Source organism: Prinia subflava, chromosome 11, assembly GCF_021018805.1.
Source record: "Prinia subflava isolate CZ2003 ecotype Zambia chromosome 11, Cam_Psub_1.2, whole genome shotgun sequence".
In the NCBI taxonomy this organism is placed as follows: Eukaryota; Metazoa; Chordata; class Aves; order Passeriformes; family Cisticolidae; genus Prinia; species Prinia subflava.
In genome coordinates, this window is record NC_086257.1 from 5,688,753 (window position 1) to 5,710,969 (window position 22,217).

Sequence of the window (22,217 nt, forward strand, 5' to 3'; positions counted from 1 at the left end):
GTCTTCCCTTGCCAGCTCCAAGGTCCATGGGGATGCAAGGAGGAGCTTGATGGCCAATGAACTACCACAGAGCCAGAGTCCAACCTAAGGTCAGATTTATATTCAAATGCAGGTAATTTTCCAAAATTCCTGATGTTAACCCTGGATCAAACCTTTAGGAGGGATTTTAGTGAACTTTGAGGGGGTGGGATATATTAGATTTGGGTTCCTCAGTGGCACTGAGCAGGGCCTTCAGACACACAGGTTTTACGAAATCCCAGCCTTTTCTTTGTCCTCCTGACATGGGAACTGGAAAATACTCTACAGGACTGGGAAAGGACAGCCATCAGAGCTCTCCTCCACCGACAGCATCTTACCAGCACCCATGGAATCATCAAACAGCACATTCCTGTCATCACAGATGAGCCTGGTGCCATTTAACACCTGCTTGCCCTGCACCCACAGCATATTCTGGTTCCTTTCAGGATCACACATGCTGCCAGTCAATCTATAAAGGATATTTCTACTCCTTGGAGCTGCCAGGATCCCTAATCTTCGGCTCAAGGAGTCTGAATACAAAGCACACTCCCCATGCAAAGGCTAAACACTCACCAGGAACTCAGCAGTTTCTCCTTGGGGATCAGTGCTGAGGAGGGGGAACACAGCTGGAGACAGGCACCAGGGCACAGAAAACCCAGCAAATCCCCCATTTCCTGGGATCTGCTCGGGTAGTTTTGATGGCATGAACACTTCACAACCCTTGTGGAGTTTGCACAAGAAAAGGAAGTAAGAAAAACCATGGAGATGGGTCTAACACCCACCCTTGGCAGGTTTGCTCCCATGCTTCTCATCCTGCTGTTGTCAATCCTCTGCCCTTCCCCAAGCCCTGAGAAGGTGCATCACGGTCCTCCCAGGGGTCAGGAGCACTCAAGACCCCACCTTCCTCCAGCTGGCAGAAAGGTCAACACGACCAAAACCCAAGTTTTTACATTGTCACTGTTTTCCTCCATTTCTGGCAGTGACACTACTTCCCAATTCCAGTGTTTAGCTAAAATTAGTATTTGTTTTCCCATGATGAGAAATGTCATTTTGCCATATAACCACGTGTGCTTTCTGTGTGTTGGTTCAATAGCAGAGGAACGTCTCGCCAGAAATGCTCAGTTTGCAGACAGCCCTCCCTCTGACTGAGCGCTTCAGCTCCTCACAGGAAACTCCTGGGGGGAACAAAACCACCCTAAGGCTCAACCACAGAACTCATAGGAATCCTCCAGCCATGCAGTTTGAGAAAGGACTCTGGGGGCTTCCTGGTTGTCGGAGCCCTGGCACAGGAAGGTGTCCCCAACCCCACCTTGGACAGGTAGGAATGAGGCTTTGCATGGTGAGAATCTACACAAGTTCCCAGGCTTAGGGCAAACCATCAAACAAGCTTCTGCACAGCCTGAATCCCAGCTTTGCTATTTTCACATATCCAGAGTTACAGGTGGAAAAGAAACACCCTATGGGATCCCTCAGGGAGCAGCACAGCCAAGCCTGGTGGTACCCACATTCCCACACCTGCACCAAAAGAGATCCAAGTTGGACCCCCATCACAACCTGCCAAACCAGCCCTTAAGCACTTTGACCTTCTCCTTCTTCCCAACCCTTCCTTGTTCTGGTGGTGTTGACCTTCTAGAAGCTATTTGGAACTGATAAAACAGGGCGAGCAAAAAGCCCTCTCCTCTCCTCCTTCCAAGCAGCGTGCAAAGCCAATACCTTAATTTGGGAGAGGAGAAGGAAAGGGCAGCCAATAGGAAAAAAAAGCAACACTCCAATGGTACTTGGGAAATATTCACCACAAGGGCAAAAGGAGATGAAAAGCAGTAAGCACTGTTTCCATATTATAACCTCACACTGCACGACTCCAGCAGGCAGCAGCATGCTGGCAGCGTGGCCGGGGAACCCAAAAACCAGCAGAACAATTCCAATTAACACTGAGAATCAGAGCAGCCCCACGGCAGCCGGGCCCGATGGCAGCTGCCAGGGAAATAACGAGGCAGATGAAAGGGCCTGTCCAGCCAGCACAGCACTTTGAAGGCACCACATCACAGAGGTGACTTCCAGCAGGGAGGCAGCGGCACCAGCACCGCCACCCGCACCCTCACCACACTGCTCACCGGGCCTGGCCACTGCCCAGAGCACACTGAGAAACCACAGGCTGACCACCGCTCCCAAACTCCTGCCTGCTCCCAGGAGCAAAACCACACCAGGGGAAATACTGCACAAAACAGTTTGTCTGGGGACAAACCATTTGCCCTGACACAAACACAAAGGGCTTGCTGCCCAAAGCCAACCTTACCTTTGCAAGCCACGTTGTTCTCGGGCTCGTAGCCAGCCTTGCAGGTGCAGCGGCCGATGGGCACCATCCACTCGCCATCACCATTGCAGTACAGCTTGATGGGCACATCCACCTCCTCGGCGTTGGGGATGCAGGTGCCGCGCGCCGTCACCAGCGAGGTGCTCTCCGCGCCCGTCATCGTCTCGGGGAAGATGGCGAAGTTCTGCACCACGCTGGGGCACTTCTTGAAGAAGACCCTGACAGACAGCAGAGACATGCAAGCCCCGTAGTCCTGGAAAGCCAGGTAAAAGCCATTGCGGGTCAGGGGCCCGAAACTTCTCACTTCCGTGTTCACCTTCATCAGCCGCCCCCCAAAGTCCACCTGGGAGAAGCTCTCGTCAGCAGCGATGGTGTCCACTTTGAGGTAGGGTGCCTCCGTCCAGAAGGCGGACTTCTTGGTGGCAATGACAGAGTCTGTCTCGTAGTAGTAGAGGTTGAAGGTCTCCTTGCAGGAGCCAGGGACGTTGGGGAGGCTGCTGCAGTCCCGCACAGTGAAGCGCATCTCGGTGTAGATGCGGTGAGCCCCGCGCCGGTTGATGAAGGTGGTGAGGAGCCAGTTGTTCTGGTTGGGCTCGAAGACGTTGCACACCTGGTACGTACGGATGGTGTTGAGGTTCTCGTCGTAGCCACTGACTTCTTCCCACTGCAGAAAGGAGCAGGGAGAAGTGGTGAGAAGGAGGAAAAGGGCCCGGCGATGGCCGCTCACCCTGCACAGGGCAGGGCTGGGAGGACAATCCCAAAGCTCCAAAGAGGATGAGGAATGTGGTTATGGGCACACAATGGGAGGCACATGCAGGAACACCAACCAGGCCTTGACCAGAAGAAATCCCCACCCTCTTAGCCCTCCATGCCTTTCCCCATTGTTCCCAATTGATGTTAAAAATGACTTTTCCACATGGGCAACTGCCTTATCTGCCCTGAGAGGATGTAAAAATGGGAAGAAGGATGGCCCAGGCATCTGGAGGCAGGAGGGAAGCACATGAGGCTACAGCTTCATTAAAGCCCGAGGCAGTACGTGGGCTGGAGAGCAAGCCTGACCCCAAGCTCCCAGCACAACGGGATCATTTCCCCCGGCAAAGAAAACCAACTAAATAAAACATTACTGCTGTGGAGAGAGGGAATATAGATTCGCAATTCGATTTATAGAAGGGCATTAATATAATCCAGGCTACAATTTCAATTAAGGGACAGCAGCAAACTGTGAATAGTCTATGATGGCATTAGAGTCCTACAGGCAGATTTACAACCTCATAATCCATTCATTTTAACTAATCCATGTTTACAGTCTCCTCATAACAGCATTATTCATATGGCAATCTATAAGCAGCTCCCTCAGTATCAGGGATAATTTCCAGGAGCGATGCTGCAGCAGCATTCATGCCTGTGCTTACACAGGGCACAACAGGTGACACCACCCTGCCCTGTCACGCTGAGCCCTGACAAGCTGACGCAACACAACCAACCCTGAAACCTCACAGATTTTTCCCCTCTTCCCTTTTCTATTGAACAAACACATTTCTCAACTCATCCCCAAGCTTCCCTCCTGTGAACCACGGCCTTGATGTAACAAAACACAGGTTTTTGTTTTGTTCTCAAAGCAGGGTCCTCCTCACACTGCCAACAAGTGCAGCAGAACATTCACTCCCAGGCCCACCTACTTAGCTCTGGTACACTTAAGCCAAGATCAGAACTCAAGGTTGCACATTGTTGTTAAGCCTTGGTTACCAAAACAGCAGTAAAGCCTCCCTCATCCAGCCCAGTGTTCTTCCTTCTCATCTCATGCCAGGAAAGCGCTGCAAACCCCCCTCTCTCCCCCGTGCACAAGGCGTGGGGATTCAGTGCCCCTTCATTACCAGACACCTTTTCAGAGCAGGAGCTGTACAATTCTCCCCGACCGAGGAGGTTGCCATTGTTTGCTGCTCCCACCTGGGCTTTGCATTACAGCCCTGCCTCCAATTAAGGCCAGACAACGAGCTCTGCTCCAGCATTAACACCAGCCCCACGGCTCCACTGTCCTCACTGCAGGAATCCTCCTCATCATCCTCAAAACCTCAGAGCTTCAAAACTCAGAGCCAAAACCTGCCAACAAACACTGCTTCACTTCAATGTTTCCTGCATTTAGGAACAACATGAAATGCCCTTGGAAAACCCTCAATAGGGTTTTCCAAGGGCCAGGTCCGGGCACTGCCTTGTGCATCCCTTGGGCTGAGCACTCCTGGTACCGGGCACTGGGAGCAGCAGGTCCTTTGGCTGGAAGGACCCACAGTGTCAGCAGCTGCTGCCACCAATGCTCTAACAGCAACAAATGCATCATTTTGACAAGATACTGCTAAATAATTCACAGGGAGCTGGGGATTAAGTCAATGTTGTTCTCTGACTCCAATAAGATTTAAAACACGTCCATCAGGAAGAGCAGAAGGAGAGCCCACATCCTGCCTCACCCCGTCCTGGGAGACCACAGCCCTGCATCCTGGCTGGCATCAGCCCCCAGCACGAACATCAACAGCCCCCACCTGGGGGAGGTCTGTGGGCTGGGGTCAGCAGCCCCTCTGGGAGCTCAGCATGCCATGGGGAGATGCCACCACCCAAAGGGGACCCAAAAGGGACCCAAAGCCAGCATGGAGCCCAAGCCAATGACAACCCAGGGTCAGGAGAGGTGGCTCATCAAATCCCAGTGCCTCCAGCCCCAGGAGAGATGAGAGCAGCTTGAGAGAAGGAGCTGACACCCAGCAGCTGCCAGAAGCCTCTCATCCTGTCAGGAATAGTGTGACCAGCAGGACTAGGGCAGTGAGCATCCCCTGTGCTGGGCACTGCTGGGGCACCTCCAGTCCTGTGTCCAGTTCTGGGTTCCTCCCAACAAGGACATTGAGGAGCTGGAATGTGTCCAGGGAAGGGAATGGAGCTGGGGAAGGGCTGGAGCACCAGGAGTGACTGAGGGAGCTGGGAAAGGAGCTCAGCCTGGAGAAGAGGAGGCTCAGGGGGAACCTTCTGGCTCTGCACAACTCCTGACAGGAGGATGCAGCCTAGAGGAGGTCAGGTTCTGCTCCAGGGAACAACGGACAGGACAAGGGAAAATGGCCTCTAGCTGTGCCAGGGGACGTTTAGATTGGATATTAGGGAAAATTCCTTCCCAGAAAGGGTTGTCTAGGTCTGTCACAGCTGCCCAGGGCAGTGGTGGAGTCCCCATTTCTGGAGGGATGTAAAAGCTGTCCATACAGCTTTTATGGCACTTGGGAACATGGGTCAGTGGTGGCCTGGGCAGTGCTGGGTTAATGGTTGGACCTGATGGTGTGAGAGGGTTTTTCCAACTTAAAGGATTCCGTGATTCTATGACTTTTGATAAAAGACTTGGCATTTTAAATACTTTGCGGAAGATTTAATACACGCTCCTGTAAAGCAGAAGCCTCTCCAGGAACTCTCAGAGGAGTGAGATTTGGATGGCTGCAGGGAGGCACAGAGGGATGCACACAGTGGGATGCAGGGATGGGGCTGGGGAGAGGCTTTACCCTGCTGCTCTGCAGAGGGTGAGACCACCATGCCTTACAACACAAGCTCCCTGCCTGCCTCGCACAGGCTTTCAGCAACAGCAGCCACAGGCAGCTATTTATATCCTGTCTCCATCACCTGCACGTGCCCCTCCTGCATTTTTCCAGCAATTTATCTGGGCCCAGAATTTTTCCAAAGCAATTCAGTAGCAAAATACCTCGATTCAAGGGGCTCTGACATGTCTGGAGTGAATTTCATGCCTGCTGTGGGTGATGGTGTGCAAAATAATTTCTTTTGAAGACTTGGCCAAGCCAGTGACACCTGATCAAAGATGCAGCCTGGCATCCTTTCCCCCCTGGTGCCACATCCTGGAGTCCCCAGGGATGGGCCCTGCTGCTGCTCCCAGCCTGCCTGTCCCACCGTGGTGCCCATCCATCAGCTCACATCCCCTCCTACCCACAGCTCCATCTCTCACTTTTTCTGCCAGGAGAATGTGAGTCAGGTTATTTTATGCTTCCATTCCTCAAAGGCTCATATTATATAAAAAAGATGTTTTAAGTGCCTCAGGGTGTTTGGTTCCTCATTACTTCATAAAAGTGACATTAATAGCCAAGGAAGAGCACTGCCGAGTGCAATTATGGATGATGTTCCAGGTATGAAAGCTGTTTGGAGCCTGCTAATGTTTCCTAATTACAAGCCTTTTGGCACAGGGAGAGGAAAGGCACGAGCAGGGGGATGGAGAGCAGTGATGGGGCTGAACCCTTCATGAGGAAGGAGGACAGGAAGGGGAAGAGAGAGCATGGAGATGGAGACAAGCTCCATCTTCACCAAGGCCCCAGGAATGGCTTGGGGAAAGATGGACAGCAATGACCTGGCAGCCCACACCAGCCCTATGGGGCACTGCTGTTCCCACTGTGACTACTCTGGCTTCCCACCAGCCTTTTACCCCTAGAAATAGTGGGGTTAAAAGCATGGACCCCCTTAGATCACATAAGGGTCAGATGGACGAGTGGAGCTTACCCCTGAAGGTGGGTTGGCAGTCCAGCCCAGCTCGGCTGTCGCCGTCCGTGTATCCATCAAAGTTTCTGAGGAAACAGAAGCAAAGTAAACTAGTTATTCTCTAAGTTTTCCATTACTTTATGAGCACAGAGACATGGGAGAACACTCAGTTGCTTTCCCAGACATGCACCTGACCCTTGGAAAGCTCAGGAGTCAACAGCAGCTGCCCAAATGGACTCAAGGCAGTTTTGCTCTGGAGCAAACGGTGCTCTGCAAGGAGTCACGGCCTGAACCCAGCTCACACTGCCAGCTCTGACCCTTCCCTGCTCAGGAAAGGAAAATACTATCACCAAAAAAAAAAAAAATTAAAAATCAAAAGATGTCCTGTTTCACAGTCACATCATTTCCTACTTTTAGACAAAAAAAAGCCAAAACAAAAAACAACACGAATAATAGCAGGAGCAACACCATAAAGAAACAGATGGGGAAAACCCTCCAGGTTTTATTTATTTGTTTGCAGCAAGCAGACATGCAGATTAATTGCCTCAATTCCTGCATCCCAACCAAACAGGAGGAGGAGATGTGCCGCTGGCAACTGGCAGAGCTCAGCATCCCCAATCCCTCCCCTTTCCTGCGTGGTCCCAGGTACTCACAGCAGTGCCAGGGAAAGGGCTGCAACCAGAGGAATAAAGGGCAGGAAATAAAAATCAGCCCAGGAATCTGTGGCTGCTGCTTTTAATCTCTCCACGGCTGCTCCAGCAATCACAAGCGGGAAACAAGGCTCCGATTAATCTTCCAACCCCTCCCTTTGCCGGCCGCTCCAGGATGCGAGGCTGGAGAAGCGTGTCCAGGAACTCCCCACCCTGCCACGAGTGATAAACGCTCCCAAAACCCCTCCCAGGAGTGAGTGTGACCCCGGGGCAGGGAGAGCAAGGCAGTCCCCAGGCACGGAGTGAGAAGGGGCTGGGAGCTGGCAAAGTTTCTGCACCCCAAGCAGGCCCTGGGATGCTGCGGTGACACAGCCAGGGATGTTCAAAGCCCACAGCCCCCCCTGCTTTGCACCATGTCAGGCTGTTCCTGCTCACAGTGCCCTCGGAGAGGAGACGTTTCACTCCTGCTCCGCATGGGAAACAGAAAAGCGTGGTGACCTTCATGCTGTGACACATCACTTTATAGCTTTGGTCATTTTCCATATGGCAGAAGGCAGCTAAAAATGAGGTCTCCCAGCTACAATTCCTCTCCAGCCTCGAATCATGGAATCCAGGAATGATTTGGGTTGGAAAGGACCTTAAAGCACATCCAGTTCCACCCCCTGCCAGGGGCAGGGACACCTTCCACTAGACCAGGTTGTTCCAAGCACCATCCAACGTGGTCTTGGACACTTCCAGAGATCCAGGGGCAGCCACAGCTTCTCTGGGAAGTTGTGCCAGGGCCTCATCACCCTCACAGGGAAGGATTTCTTCCCAACATCTCATCTAACCCTGCCCTCTGGCAGTGGGAAGCCCTTCCCCCTTGTCCTGTCACTCCAGGCCCTTGTCAAAATGGGGCCAGGGGCTTGTGCTCCAAATGTCCAGCAAGTTTCTACTCTCACCACCCTTCACCTTCCCATCTCCACACCCTCCTTCCTTTCCAAACAGCCCAGCCCCTAATTAAACAGCCATTAATCCTTGCAACAGCCCTTCAAATGAGCAGGAAGATGTGTGCAGGCTTAAATGGATGTGGAGGTGGAAGCAAAAGGCCATGCAAACATCTCCCAGTGCCCTGTGCCAGTGGGCTGCATGGCAAGGGATGCTCTGAGAGCCCTAAAACACTTGGTGTTCTCCCCCAGAGCAAACAGAATGTCCTTGTGCCATGCAGGGGAAACTGAGGCAGCACAGAACAGGGAGACACGGGGACCATGGTTGGGATCCAAGCTGGCTCATCCTCTGTGATAAATAAGGACAGGCTCCATTACAGAAAGACACTTCTTCCAAAGGTTTATTCAGAAAGGCTTTTCACTCCATCATCTGCCTTCCTGTTCCACACACTTACAGCTTCCTTCCCCGGGACATGACAGAGGAATGTACTTTTGATAAAGCACAGCTGCCCTGTGGGACAGCAGCACGCAAGGACCAGCTCTGCTCCTCATCAGGACGCCTCCCAAAGTCTCACCCCTTCCTCCTCCTGAGTTCCTTCCAAAAGCTCCACATTCTGGAAGGAAAGCAGGAAGACACAGCAGTAATGCTGAAGAAGACCTCAAAATAAGCAAGTAAATAGAGAAATTAATTAACAATAAATGAATAAATGGAAAGGAACCACAGAGAAGCTTTCACTTTGGATGTTTCTGGAATCCCTAGGTGATTCTGTGGTTTGTGGCCAGGGAGGTCACATTCAAGAAGTTGCCAACATAGATGCAGAGATTGTGATGCAAAATGTGGAATATGTAAAATTTTCTGAAGAATGATGCTCATTAATGTTTGATCTTTGTAACTTTCAAGCCTAACCAACAAGAAAGGAGATTTCACCCGTGAAGCAGCAGCTCACAAGCCCTGAGTGATGTCCAGGTGCTGGAAAGAGACATTCCTGTTGGGTAGAACTGCCTTGTTGAGGTCCAGGGCTCCACATGTTTCAGTGATCTCAGTCCTAGAGGAGGCTGACAGCACTTGGGGAGAAGGATGAGTGCCATGTGCCACTGAGAGTGGGCACACAGAATGCAGAATTTACAGGCCACAATGGGCAGAACCACCAAAATAAGAAAGAAAGTAATAAAGCCAACCCAGCAATTGTGCTGAAATCAGCTCTGATGGGTAAAAGGCAATTCCAGCAGGGGCAGATCATGACCAACAACTCATGGAGCACTGACCCAAGAAACCACTGACCCAAAAGAAGAGAAAGACTGGGCTAATTAGCATGAGAAATGAGAGAATCATTAATCAGTAGAAGATAGGCTACTAATTAATAAGAGAATATTGTAGCAAATAAATGCTAATTATTTTGATTGCTAATAGGTACAAATAGTAAAAAGCTTTGATAGTTGGGTTGCTTGAACACCACCAAGTACCCAGGCTTGGGCAACTCTGAAATAAATAATCAATGTCTCTCTCAAGAGTGTAATTATTGGCTTGCTGCATACTGGATCCCATTTTTGTGAACAACACTTGAACTTCCATGTTTCCAAAGCAATTTGCAAAGCAAAGGAAAAAGAGGGCTGAGAGCCTGACCCCCTATAGACCATCTCCTGCACAGATCCTGTATTATCTCCCAAGGACAATGCCGCAGACAAGAGGATCCATAAACTGGCAAAATGGTTAGTTTGGGGTTTTTTTGTTAAATACAGTTAAGATGGTTAAATCCTCTTTTGAGTTCAAATTCCTGCTGAGTTCACCCAACCCTGTGACTGCAGAGGCACTGGCATGAGAAGGACATGGCTCAGCAACTTCCTATTGACCTCTCCTATTTCCTGTTGGAGGAAAGCTTAGCTTTTACTTCATTTTCTGGGATGGAAAAGTGACACTGTGACCTTGGAGGGGCATTTATGGCCAGGCTGCTTTGGGCTACGGCTGCTGAGCACTCTCCTTCTACAGGAGAGGGTTCACAGACCCCAAATCCTCTCAGAGAAATGGGGAACAAGACAGAGATCCGAGCACCCACATCTGCAAAATATCCCTACAGGCCGGGGGACACAGGATCAACCCCCACCTACCCATCACTTGGGACTGGGCAAGGAGGACAGGCAGGGAACGCTGCTAACGAGGGGATTAGTGCAGATCAGTGCCTGAGCAGCCCTAATGAGTAGAGAAGCCACATGGACACTTTGCACCTCCCCTCCCACCTGCCTCGCCCTTCCACGAGGACCAGTCCTCGTTAATTGGCATAGGGTATTAATTAAACCCCCAGGGGAACATCCTTTCCCTGTGCCTCTGACAGCCAGCACAGCATCGTTGGCCATGTCGAGTGAACCGTGTCACCTGTCACCCGGATCGAGCAGTCCCTCCGTGCCCAAGACCCTGCCACCCCCTCCCCTGCCCCAGGCACGCTCCTCCAGCATTTCCCTGCACAGTGCCCACCCACACGTGGGCACAGCGGGTACCTGAGGATGCTCTGTCACCAGGAGGGAGCTCAGCACTGGGAGAAGTCTCTGGGATCGGAGGCTCTGCTGGCCGGGCTGTGACGGCCCAACCCCTCATTAGGGAGAGAGGAGCTGTGCTACCGAGAGCTGAGCTCTCTTGGAGTGAAGAATCTTCAGCTGTATACAGTAGATTTTCTTTAATGGACACATTACTTTAAACTAAGCCTTCGCCATCTGTTCCAGTCCCTAATTATCAATACAAAAACAAACGTCTACTCACAATTACACTCGTAACAAGTAAAGATGCCAGCAATTAGAATGCAGCAGCTTCCCTGTGCCGAGCAGCGCATCCATCTGGGATGGCACTCTGTGATCCAGGCAGGGAGGACTCGCTGCTGTCCCGGGCTCCCCACACCCTCCCGGGCAAACCTGCTCAGAGATGATGCCTGCGGCAGGATAAGCTGCGCCTCAGAGGAGCGAAGGATGGGCTGGCATCCTTCCAACAGCAAGGAAAAAATAAGTTTATTTGGGCGAGAATAGCCTTCATCTCGCACCAGCTGATGCCGTCCTGCCAACCACTCTTCCCGCAGGATTGAAGCCTCTTCCAGAAAAACCTTTCCGAACTGTCTAAAATGAAGCAGAACTTATTTCCCGAAATCCCCAGCCTGAAACCCGTATTTCAGACCTCCCAAAGTCAGGTTCTTGCCGATCATGCCGTGATAAAGTGTCACTTTTCCCTAGAAGGGGGCGGGTCTGGCTGCAGGCAGAGACACACCCAAACTAATCCAACCTGGTCGCGTTTTGACGCTGTTATCTGGAAAGAAAGAGATACAACAACAAATTTTCTGCTCAGGGAGGCCACAAAGACACTTCTGCAAGTGCATCATTCCTCAGTAACTGCCTCGGGTGCCTCTCCCGAAGCAAGGAACAGCAGCTCTCTCCCTCCTGCAAGAAGATAACGGCAGGAACCAGCCTAAGGCACTCGAAAGCAAATGCTTGGGCATATGTAGAGAGACACGGGCTTGTCTAAGACAACCAAGAGGGAAAAGATAGAAATTAAGCAAAATAAGGAGAGAGGAGGCTTGATAACAACAGATGGGGAGAAGGAGATTTGGAAAGGATGCCAGCTGCTGGAAATAAGCCCCCCAAGATACGTGGGGAGCAGGGAGGTGGGTGCTGATAGCTGAGCCTTTGGAGGGAGGGGAGATGGTAGGGCAGGTGAATGAGGGCTGGGGCAGGCACACAGGGCTCGGGTCCGGGGATAGAGGATGCTCCACAGGCGGGATCCTCAGAGACTCATCCTGATGTGCCTGATGTGTCAATGGGGTCAGCACAAAGTCCAGCCCCAGAGCACATCCCTGGGCACCCCCAGCCCCACAGCCTGGCTTTCTGAAGGGGAACAATAGCAAGACTTCTTTTCCATAAGGACAGCACTATATTTTCCCCTCTATTTCACGCTCATAAATGCCAAGCTTGCTTCCTACCTCTTCCTTCCCTTCCGAGAGCTTCAGCAAAATCAGCCCAAGGCAAACGCACAGCTTGGGAAGCTTCTGTCCAAGTTTGGTGACATTACCAGGGAAAGGGAATGACAGGGAAACAGAGCCAAGACGCTTTATTCTCAAGCTTAGTGCTAAATAACATTAACTACTGTGGTTTCACAAGCTTTGCCTTCCCGGGGCTGTTGTGACTTCAAGCCATGCCCATGTGCAGGTGGCCCCATGGCTTCCATCATCACCACTCCATCCACTCGTGGTGTGCATCACACCTCTCCCTGCCAATGGAAGGAAAGTCCCACAGGTTCCAGCAGAAAAATCAGAATTTAATTCTCACTGTTCCCACAGGTTAATTTATCCTCCACTCCACTCTGGTGAGATCTCACCTGCAGCACTGTGTCCAGCCCTGGAAGGACATGAGGCTGTTGGAGGGAGTCCAGAGGAGGCCAAAAAGATACCTAGAGGGATGGAGCAGCTCTGCTATGAGGTAAGACTGAGAGAATTGGGATTGTTCAGCCTGGAGAAGAGAAGGCTCTCATGTATTGGTGTTTCAGCACATAAAAGGGCTCCAAGAGAGCTGAAGAGGAACTGTGGAAAAGGGCACGGAGTTACAGGACAAGGAGGAACAGTTTCACGCTGACAGAGACTACATTTATGTTGGATATTGGATATTGGGAAGAAGTTCTTCCCTGTGAGGGCAGTGAGGCCCTGGCACAGGTTGTCCAGAGCAGCTGTGGCTGCCCCATCCCTGGAAGTGTCCAAGGCCAGGTTGGATGGGGCTTGGAACAACCTGGAATAGTGGAAGGTGTCCCTGCTCATGACAGAGGATGGAACAATAGGAGCCTTAAGATCCTTCCAACCCAAACCATTCTGAGATTCTGTGATTCCATGAAAGTGTTCACGAAGTGTTCACACACACACCAGGAAATTGCCTGAGTAATTCCAGGTTCCCCTCTGTGACCACACTTCTAACCTCAAGTCCAGGGTTGCCTCTGCAAGTTTTTAATATATCCTGAAATTTAGACTAGGCTGGGAAAAAGCAGGAACACAAAATCTATACAGCTCTGCCACAGGGATTAAGGCAGTGAGCTGCTGGATGCATATCCCACCCTAAATGTCTCTTCTGCTGTAGGACTCCCCATTTGGTTCCTGCCTGGAACTGGAGCCAGCGGCTGCACAGCAGGAATGCTGTGGCATCTCCCAGATGGTTTAATTACAGCACTGGAGCAGCAGCAAAGGTACGAGCAGGATCAGCCTCTCCCCTCCGACAAGAGCTGCTGCTCTTCACAGCTTCCTGAGAGCACCGACTTCCCCAAGCCGCTTCCAGCATCTCTGCGCTTTCAATCAAAAATATTACAGCAACAACTAATTACGTCCCATCATTCCCAGGGCTCTCTGCCTTTAATGGTGCATTTTGCTGCTACAGAACCACGGTGGAACGGCTCTGGGAGTGCATAACGAGCTCTCCCCATCAATCTCCCGCGGGTTCGTTATGAAGGATTACCCACCAAGTAACAAACCCAGACACGGAGGGGGAGGATGTGCTAAACAACAACAAGTCAACACAAAATATTGCCTTCCTGTACTTTAAGGGTCTGCGCGAACCTCTCAGGAGAGAGGAGCAGCCGAGCCTGCTCTGCAAAGATATCCCAGCCATTGCTAGCAAGAGGAGATCAATGGTGGCCAAAAAACCCCTCACTTTCAGCTGGAAAGGGAAGGAATTTCTGTATATCAGGCGAGGACAAGTGTGCTGTGTCAATCTGTGATGGGATGCATTAAGCTGTGGCTGCACAGCACAGTCCTGGCCTCCTCCAGGATCCCCCGTCAATGCCATGGATTTCAATGAAGATGCATCGCAGCAGGGCAGGCGATAACTTAATGAAGCTCAGATTTGGGGGTGTTTGCTCAGCAACTACAGAACAACTTTATCAATAAAGCGCTGCCTGCGGTGCCACGGGATGAAACGCTCTAATTGCAAGTGGCAAACACTCCCCACATCAGGACACGCTAAATTGAAATATGCTGGTTGATGTGCCTGAAAGCACCCAAATACCTGCTCCCATTTCTGCAAGCGTCCATGCATTCATACACATGCACGGCAAGAGAAAAACCCAAGCCAAAACCCCAGCCAAAAAAAGTTCAGGAGGTGATGCAAAGTCAGGACCGCATGGACCAAGTCCTGTTTACAACCCTCATTCCACCTCCAGCCCCAGCATCTCCCCTCGGTTTCCAGGCTCCAGAGGGACTTGACCCAGTGTGGGTACGTGATGTTGGACAAGCTCAGACGAGGCCATACAATCCATTTATCATAATCCTACCGAGGAGAGAGACAGTAAATCAAAGAGACAACCCGCCTGCAAATAAATTACTGAGGGGAGGGAGAGGGGGAGAGGGATAGAGAGGAAGAGAGAGAGAACTGCAGAGGGAGAGATAAGGGAAAGGGAAGGAAATGACAGAGAATTACCCAAAAATGCACACATCACAGGAAAAAAACAAACAAAAGAGACCAAATCAAATGGAAAGATAAGAAAAAAAGATAGGGCTTTCAATACCTTTTGTTTTCTAAATTGCAAACCTATTTTAGAAAATTTAGAAGCAAGTTTTCAACTATCAGGAACTCATTTGCTCCTGTCATGACAGAATCAGTTGCTGATATCATACTTTTTATAATTGCATACAGGCCCTATATACCCAAAATTCACACACACCATACACACAGGTCACTATCCATACATCATCATTTATGGTTTGGCAACTCGAAAGTCAAGCAGCAACTCGAAAGTCAAGCAGCAACAAGGGCTGAGAGAGCACTTTAATGAACACCCTGCTCCCCCAAGACAGACCCAGCCATGCCAAGGGCCCATTCAGGGCAGGCAGATGATGTGGCTGTCTTTCAGGAGAACATTTTCCAGAACAATGTCACTACACATTTAAATCCCCATCCCTGCTTTCTTGAGGCTAGGTTGCCAGCAAACCTCTCAGAACACCACAGCCTGCCCCAGAAACCACCATATGTCAGGCTTGGCATGTAACTCACTTCATCCTCCACAAGATGTGGAAGAGGAACTCAGCCAACCAGGGATGAGGCAGAGGCTCTCCCCAGAAACCTTAACCTCCAGAAATTTTTGCTAGACTGCCTCAGAGAGGGTCCAGCTAAGTAGTGGAGAAGGTCTGGTTTGAAGGAAAGATCACTTAGTTTGGGCAGAGCACTCATCTGCTCTTCAGCATCCATGAGATCACCCCTTAGGAACACAGGGCAAAGCAGCTGAAGGCTGACGGTCAATGCCTGAGGATACTCTGTCCCTTGTCCATGTAGTCAGGTGGTTCCAGCACAGGCTGGGCACAGCAGCCTCACATCACTGGACTCTTTGGGTGGAGGCCAGCTGGCTTGGACACCCATCTCACCAGCTGAGAGAGCGAGGAGGATCCAAAACCCCAACCCATCATATATCCTGGGGAAGCACCAAATCTTGAGAATGATCCAAACATTGTTGGGTAATGATGCCAACAACTTCCTATTTTCCACTATTTTCCACTTTTCCACAGACATCTTTTCCGTTGACATCTTGGTCAACATCCAAGTGCCCACATGGGCTGCATGTGGTGTGCTCCAGCCAGGTTGAATGGAGCAAGCGAGCTCACCCACAAGGACATTCTGCCAGGAGCTCCTCTCCTGGGAAAAGGGAACTTCATCACACTATCAGAAAGCAAGGAACTCCAGAAAGAGACTTAAAAAAAAAAAAAAAATACAAGCAGCATGTGAGATTTTGCAGACAAGGGCCATTGAGGCCTAATGAGTTCCGTGGAAGTGGGCTCCTTATCAGCTGGGATTCCCTGGGAAATGAGAGCCTCTAAATACAGAATTAGTCGTCTGAGAAGACAGAGCTGCCATAAACATCAACAGCATCTGCAATTACACGTGCTAGGATGAATTACAAGGATACACAGTCTTCACGCCTGGATCCACAGGACCCACGGGATTGCAGGGGATCTCCCAAGCAGCAGGCTCACAAATGTCCTACAGGGACACGTGCTTGGCTCCAAAACCAACTTCCAATGCTGGAGTACAGTGGGTGCACTGAGCTTTGGTGAATTCATGTGCCAGACCTGTACCCCCCCCCTTTCCCCACAGCTCTCCTTTCCTGCTGGATTTATTTTGCCTTACTCCAGGGTAGCACCGCCTGTGAGGAAAACTCTAAAAATCAAAACATTTATCCTGCGTTTCCCTACACGCCATCACATCTTTAGAGATTCAGGATGAGTCACTGTCTTGGACCCTGTTCTCCAGAAAAGCTTCACGTTTGCTACAAAAACAGGCGTCTCATGGAGCCCTAAATCTGAAATGCCAGCCCTGCTGTCAGAGAGCCCTCGCGCCCCGAGCTGCACCTGGCACCGTCCGGCTCCTATTTACCAGATCTTATTTGCAAATGTCAGAGGGATTCTGCGTGAGCCACAAACATGACAGACTGCTCAGAGCAAGCACTGCCAGGGGACTCAAGCTTAGCCCGGGCACAACTGTTCCCAGCACAGCCAAGGGCTTGGTGTTCCCACAGTCACCAACACTTTCCACCCCAGCACAGACCAGCTGCAGCCACACTGATCCTCTATTATTTAATGCCACTTCTGACACATACTAAAGCCTTCTGGGGGACCAGCCAAAAATTTCATGAGTAAGTAAGAACTAAAAAATAGCATTTCTGGTCCACCCATGCACAGGGGATCTCAGGGGGAGAAGAAGGACAGCAGCAGGACGAGAGTGGGATCGCACAGGGATGCTCGGCTGCGCTGAAGATGATGAGCGATCCACAGCTGCAGGAGCACAGTTGTCAAGGGGAGGAGGTGGAAATATTGAACCTCAAACGGAGCAAGCTGCAAAAGCGTCGGCTCCGCGCCGCCCCCCAGCCCGGTGCTGGCCGTGCCGAGCGTCGCCGCTCCGGCTTCTGCTCCATATGGAGTCAGCTGGTGAGTGCAAACGAGGCAAAGAGCAATAAATCTGTGCCACCACAGCAGCACACGGGGCTGCCGGCAGCACAGGGAAACCTCCATCAGGACACGGATGGGATGGGGGAAGGCTCTGCCTGCATCCCTGAGAATGCCTTGGTGGAGAAGCCCAGCACCCAGCCAGTCCCCCTCCACCATCAGAAAGGGACATGGCAAAGCCAACAGGTCCACTGGAAAGGGCAGAGCAGCTCATCAGCAGACCCTGCTGGTTTCTTTGCTCTGGGTCCACATCCAAATGTCCTGGAATTCCCAAAATGCCCCGGAAACTCATCCTGGGCTGTCCTAGCTTTGCCTTTTTTTTTTCTTCTCCACTTCTAGATTTTGACAAAACAAGCAGAGGCCAGGATCTGTAACAATCCTGCAACCTATCCAAAAAGCTTTCCTATCAGTCTGAGCCGCCTTTAGGTATGTACACACACAGCTTGATCTAGTGAGTGTTTGCTGAGATTTCCAAACACCCATTCACACAAGGTGCCAGCTCCTACGGGCCAGTGGGGCTGGGTTAAATCCTTGCCCAAATTCACCACCAACAACAACTGTAATCACCTTGGAAGATGCTTTTCATCAACAGGGGTTCAGGACCCTTTGTTGTAAACTCGTGGTCCATCATCCCAATGGCACCAGAAGCAGTGGGCAAACAGCAGCCTGCCCTCCCAGCTCATGCCAGCACAGAGGCAGCACCAGGATCCCCCCATGCCAGAAGCCTCTTCTGTGAGAAGGGAGGAAACGCGAGCACTACTCTAAGTCAATCTTAAATCACAAGATTTTGCTTAGGCCGAGCTTTTCCTGCAAGCTGCAGTGCCCAGCTGAGCTGCTGCACAGCCACAGCTCCCACGGGCCCTGGGGCTGAGGAAGGGGAGGAGGAAGAGGAGGATGCTAGCAGGAGGTGCCACTTGGCAGCCGGCCTGCCTGGCACACCCCTGCCTCCAGCCCCAGCGCCTGCGCAAGCTGGGAAAAGGCTCCGGCATGAGGACGGCCATCTGCGTGCCGGGAGCCGCGCCAAGGCGGGTTCAGGGATTATTTTTTCCCCTCCTCCCCAGGACAGTCTCCTTCCCAAATGCTGACTTTACACACGGGTGACACCTCACCAAAAAACTTAGGCACAGTTGCAGGAGGTAACCAAGGAGAAGTCCCCCCATCAGCCAGCCCAGTCACTCCCAGTCACCAAAGCCCAGGAAGAGCCTGCGATCTGCTGCAGGTGAGGGATGGTCCCGGCACAACCAGAACAGCTCCATTTCATGCAACACCAGCTCTGCTCATTTTTAAAGCATTGCTGGTTGATGATAAAGTTCCCCTGAAGCTCATCTCCATACCCACCTCTTCTCCTGATGACGGTGACCCATCCTCCCTGATTGTGGCTTCCTTGCTGAAATAAATCACTTTAAGTGCGCATTGTGCTCTGGGTCTCATTACTGTTCATCATCTTCTGTGCAACGGAGCTGTCACATCCTCGCAAACTCTGTCACCTGGGCGACACAGGAGCCATTTGGGAGGGCAGGCAGGTGGGAAGAAAGCGCCCAGGGCTTGACAGGGTACCAGCTTCACATTCCTCTCATCTGCAGTGTTTGAATAGTGGGCTCACCCCCCTCATGGCACAAAAGCTCAGAAGAACAAAAGCAAGAAGGAGCAACACGTGTCCAAGATGGGATCAGTGTACTAAGGCCTCAGACGGATGGTAGCAGGAGTGGCACATGCACCTTGATGGCCAAGAGGGTCTTCCTTCAGCGAGTAATGCCCCTGCTAGAAAACCTCCTCCAGAATAAGTGGAAGAAATTCTCCTCCCCCAGTTAGGAGTAGAAACATCTAAACAAGGGAACAAGGAAGAGCCAGGCATGGGCACAGCATCATGGTGACCAATCCTTCTCCAGGTGGATTCTAGGCAGCACCATGCTGAAGTCCTCATCACAGATGGGTGCTTCCAACTCCATGAGGTTGCTCCAGATTAATCCAGAACAGAAGACTGGGTCATGCTGCACACAGTAAATTAAAAGCTCTTTGCCAAAACCCCACAAGGACCCACCAGGCAACAGCAACACAAAGGCACCATTTGCCTATCACATCACTTTTGAAAGGCAAACACTTAGAAAGAGAAAAAGGGAGTGATTAAGGCTGCTGCTAATCTTGCAGTGTCCACAAAGATGGGTCTGCCGGGTTTTTATCAAGGACAGAGTGCAAGTACCACTGGCCCCCAGATGTCCAGTGGTCCTGTGAGGGCTGGGACCAGCCTGGAATGAAAGGCCAGCTCACACAGCCAGGAAGGAGCTGCTCACCCATAGCCAGCAGCCAATGCCTTCAGCCCTGTGCCTCAGCACAGCTCCCTGGGGAAAGAGGCTGTTTCCTGGCCTGATGTTTGGGACGGTGCAAGGGTTGGGTTTCCCACAAAATACTCAACATCTACAAAATTCCTGGAGCACAGCTGTGGAGAAGACACACTGCTCTCACACCTTCCACAAGGTCAACAGTTGCTCTTGTCTAAAATTCTTCATCTCACTCATCCCATCACACCTTCACAGGAAAACATGTCTCGCTGCTCTGGTGACCACAGCAGGAGAAGACCTCCAGAAATATAAGTAGGAGAAAAACCCCGCAGATGCAGAAGAAGATCCCTAGAAATGTAAGTAGGATAAAAACCCCACAGATGCAGAAGAAGATCCCTAGAAATGTAAGTAGCAGAAAAACCCTGCAGATGCAGAAGATCCCCAGAGATGCAGGAGAAGACCCCCAGACACGTCATCCATCACTGCCAGGAAGGATTCCCCAGGTGGTCCCTGGGGCTGTGCCCAGCTCTCCCAGCACCCCACCCCACCATCCCAAGCATCCTGCTGCAGCCTGGAGACCCCCGTGCCCCCTCCTGGCCCAGGGCACTCGCACACATGTTCGCACACGCCAGCACGGAGCGGGAGGGGAAGCCAGGCTGCAGGAATAACACAGGCACACAAACAAAAGAGCACAAGCCATTAATCTGGGTGAACCAGAGGAAATGAAATCATTATGTCTGCAGCTACAACATCCCGAGGAACAAATTTCCTGCCTGGATAATAAATGGATTCTTTTGTTTCACATTGGCCCCAACCACGTGACTCTCTTGGCCTATTCCTCATCCAAAACATCTTGCTGTATAAATACCCAGACGGGTTTGAATTTCAGCTGCTAAAAATACGTTTTAATTATAATAATATATAATAATAATAATAATAACAAAAAAAATTTCTGGATCTACAGGGTCCCCTCGCCTCCAAAACAACCTCTGAAGGCTTTCTAGCAGGCAGGCAAGCAAACAAAAAGCCCCAAATTGCCAAAAACAGCTGAACAGCACAAACGCAGCCTTTAAAAAATGACTGAGGCACCTGAAAGCAGCTCCAGGTTAATGCTTGCAATAAATAATCCCTGCCAGAAAGAAAAATGATGGGTGCATGAAGATTTGAAGCACCAATGGCCCAGAAGTGTCTCCTAAGTACCTCCCAGCAGCAGGACAGGACCAAAGGCACATGGCATATCAATGACAGCTCCAGCCTTGGGGCTGCACAGGTTTTCTTCTGAGCCAGGTTTTCTTCTGGTGGCTCTCTAGGGCTTGGGATTTATTCACTGGATGGATGGGGAGAATGCAAGATCTGGCCTCTTCTGGCTTGGCAAGATGCTCCTCAGCTGCAGGAGTCTCCAGGGATGCAGACGTTGAAGAGAGCTGTGTGAATGACTGGTTCCAACAGTTCCTTTAATCTGCAACTCCATCACATCACTCATTTAAAACCACTTTTGCATCTAATTGCATATTTTGCTTCTGCTTTCAGCTTCCTTTCGCTCGCCTTCCCAGCTTCACCAACACATTGCAAGCACTGCAACAAGTTTCAAAACAAGACACAGTTTTGAAGCCAAACATCAAAATGCCTTCCTGCACAAAGTCTAAATTGTTTGGATGTTAAAGAGAGACCTCCACGCAGGGAAGCAAGCTCAGAAATTCCCTCCAGCTAGCAGGCAGCCACAGGCAGAAGATCAAACCAAGCCTACCATGCTCAACCACAGCTCTTACTCGGGGCTGGACTCTTCTCCATCACCCCAAACATCCCAGCACCCAATGACTTCTCTTCAGTTCCACACAAACACACATACACAGAGGAAACCCCTGGTGGATCATGCCAGCAGAACCTCAATTTTGTTTCCTTTTGAGGGTCATCTTTAATTCCAATTATATTTTGGATGGTGGAGAAAGCGTCCAAGAGCAGCTGCTGCCTCATTTCTGATGCTTATCACCGCTGTTACTTCAAGGATGGGGAGGGAGGGGGAAAGAAAAGAAAAAAACACAAACCAGTCCTTGGAAACTAAATATTTACACACCCACATAGGCTAATCCCAGCAGATCCAAGGGTGGGAAGTCTATTTAAAAAACATCCCTAATTACTTTCCCATTTTGAAGGGAATAATCTGGCCATTAGCTCGAATGCTTTACTTAAGTAATCACTTATTTTTCAAGAGGAATAATCTGCTGCTGTGTGCACAGACAGGACAGGGGACTGAGAAACCACTTTTATACCCTTTCCTCAAGTACAGCTGCTGACAGCCAAGTGGCATGGAAGGGTTGAAGAAACCAAGGGGAGTCAGGGAGTCAACACATGCCACCCTTGGGAGGCCACCCCTGGAGCATGGACAGACATCTTGCCAGTCCCTGGATTGCACCACAAGGAAACTTTCTTGGGAAAAGGGGAGATTCTCAAGGCAACGTGGGAAAGAAAAATGGGTATAGACCCCAAACACCTCAAAAGGCCATCAGTCCCCTCACAACAATGCTGTGGCAAATGTCCTCATCCCTCCCAGCAGTGCCAGGAGCAGGGAAACACAGCAG

General features: G+C 50.9%; 1 protein-coding gene across 1 annotated transcript in view; it reads right to left on the minus strand.

The window, feature by feature from the left end:
* Positions 1-22,217, minus strand: part of EPHB1 (EPH receptor B1) — a 69,060-nt gene that overhangs the window by 37,007 nt on the left and 9,836 nt on the right. The window contains exons 2-3 of the mRNA XM_063407798.1: positions 6,860-6,924; positions 2,315-2,996 (exon numbers count right to left, since the gene is read on the minus strand). Of these exons, the coding sequence (XP_063263868.1) occupies positions 2,315-2,996; positions 6,860-6,924 (747 nt within the window). The remainder of the gene's footprint in view (positions 1-2,314; positions 2,997-6,859; positions 6,925-22,217) is intronic.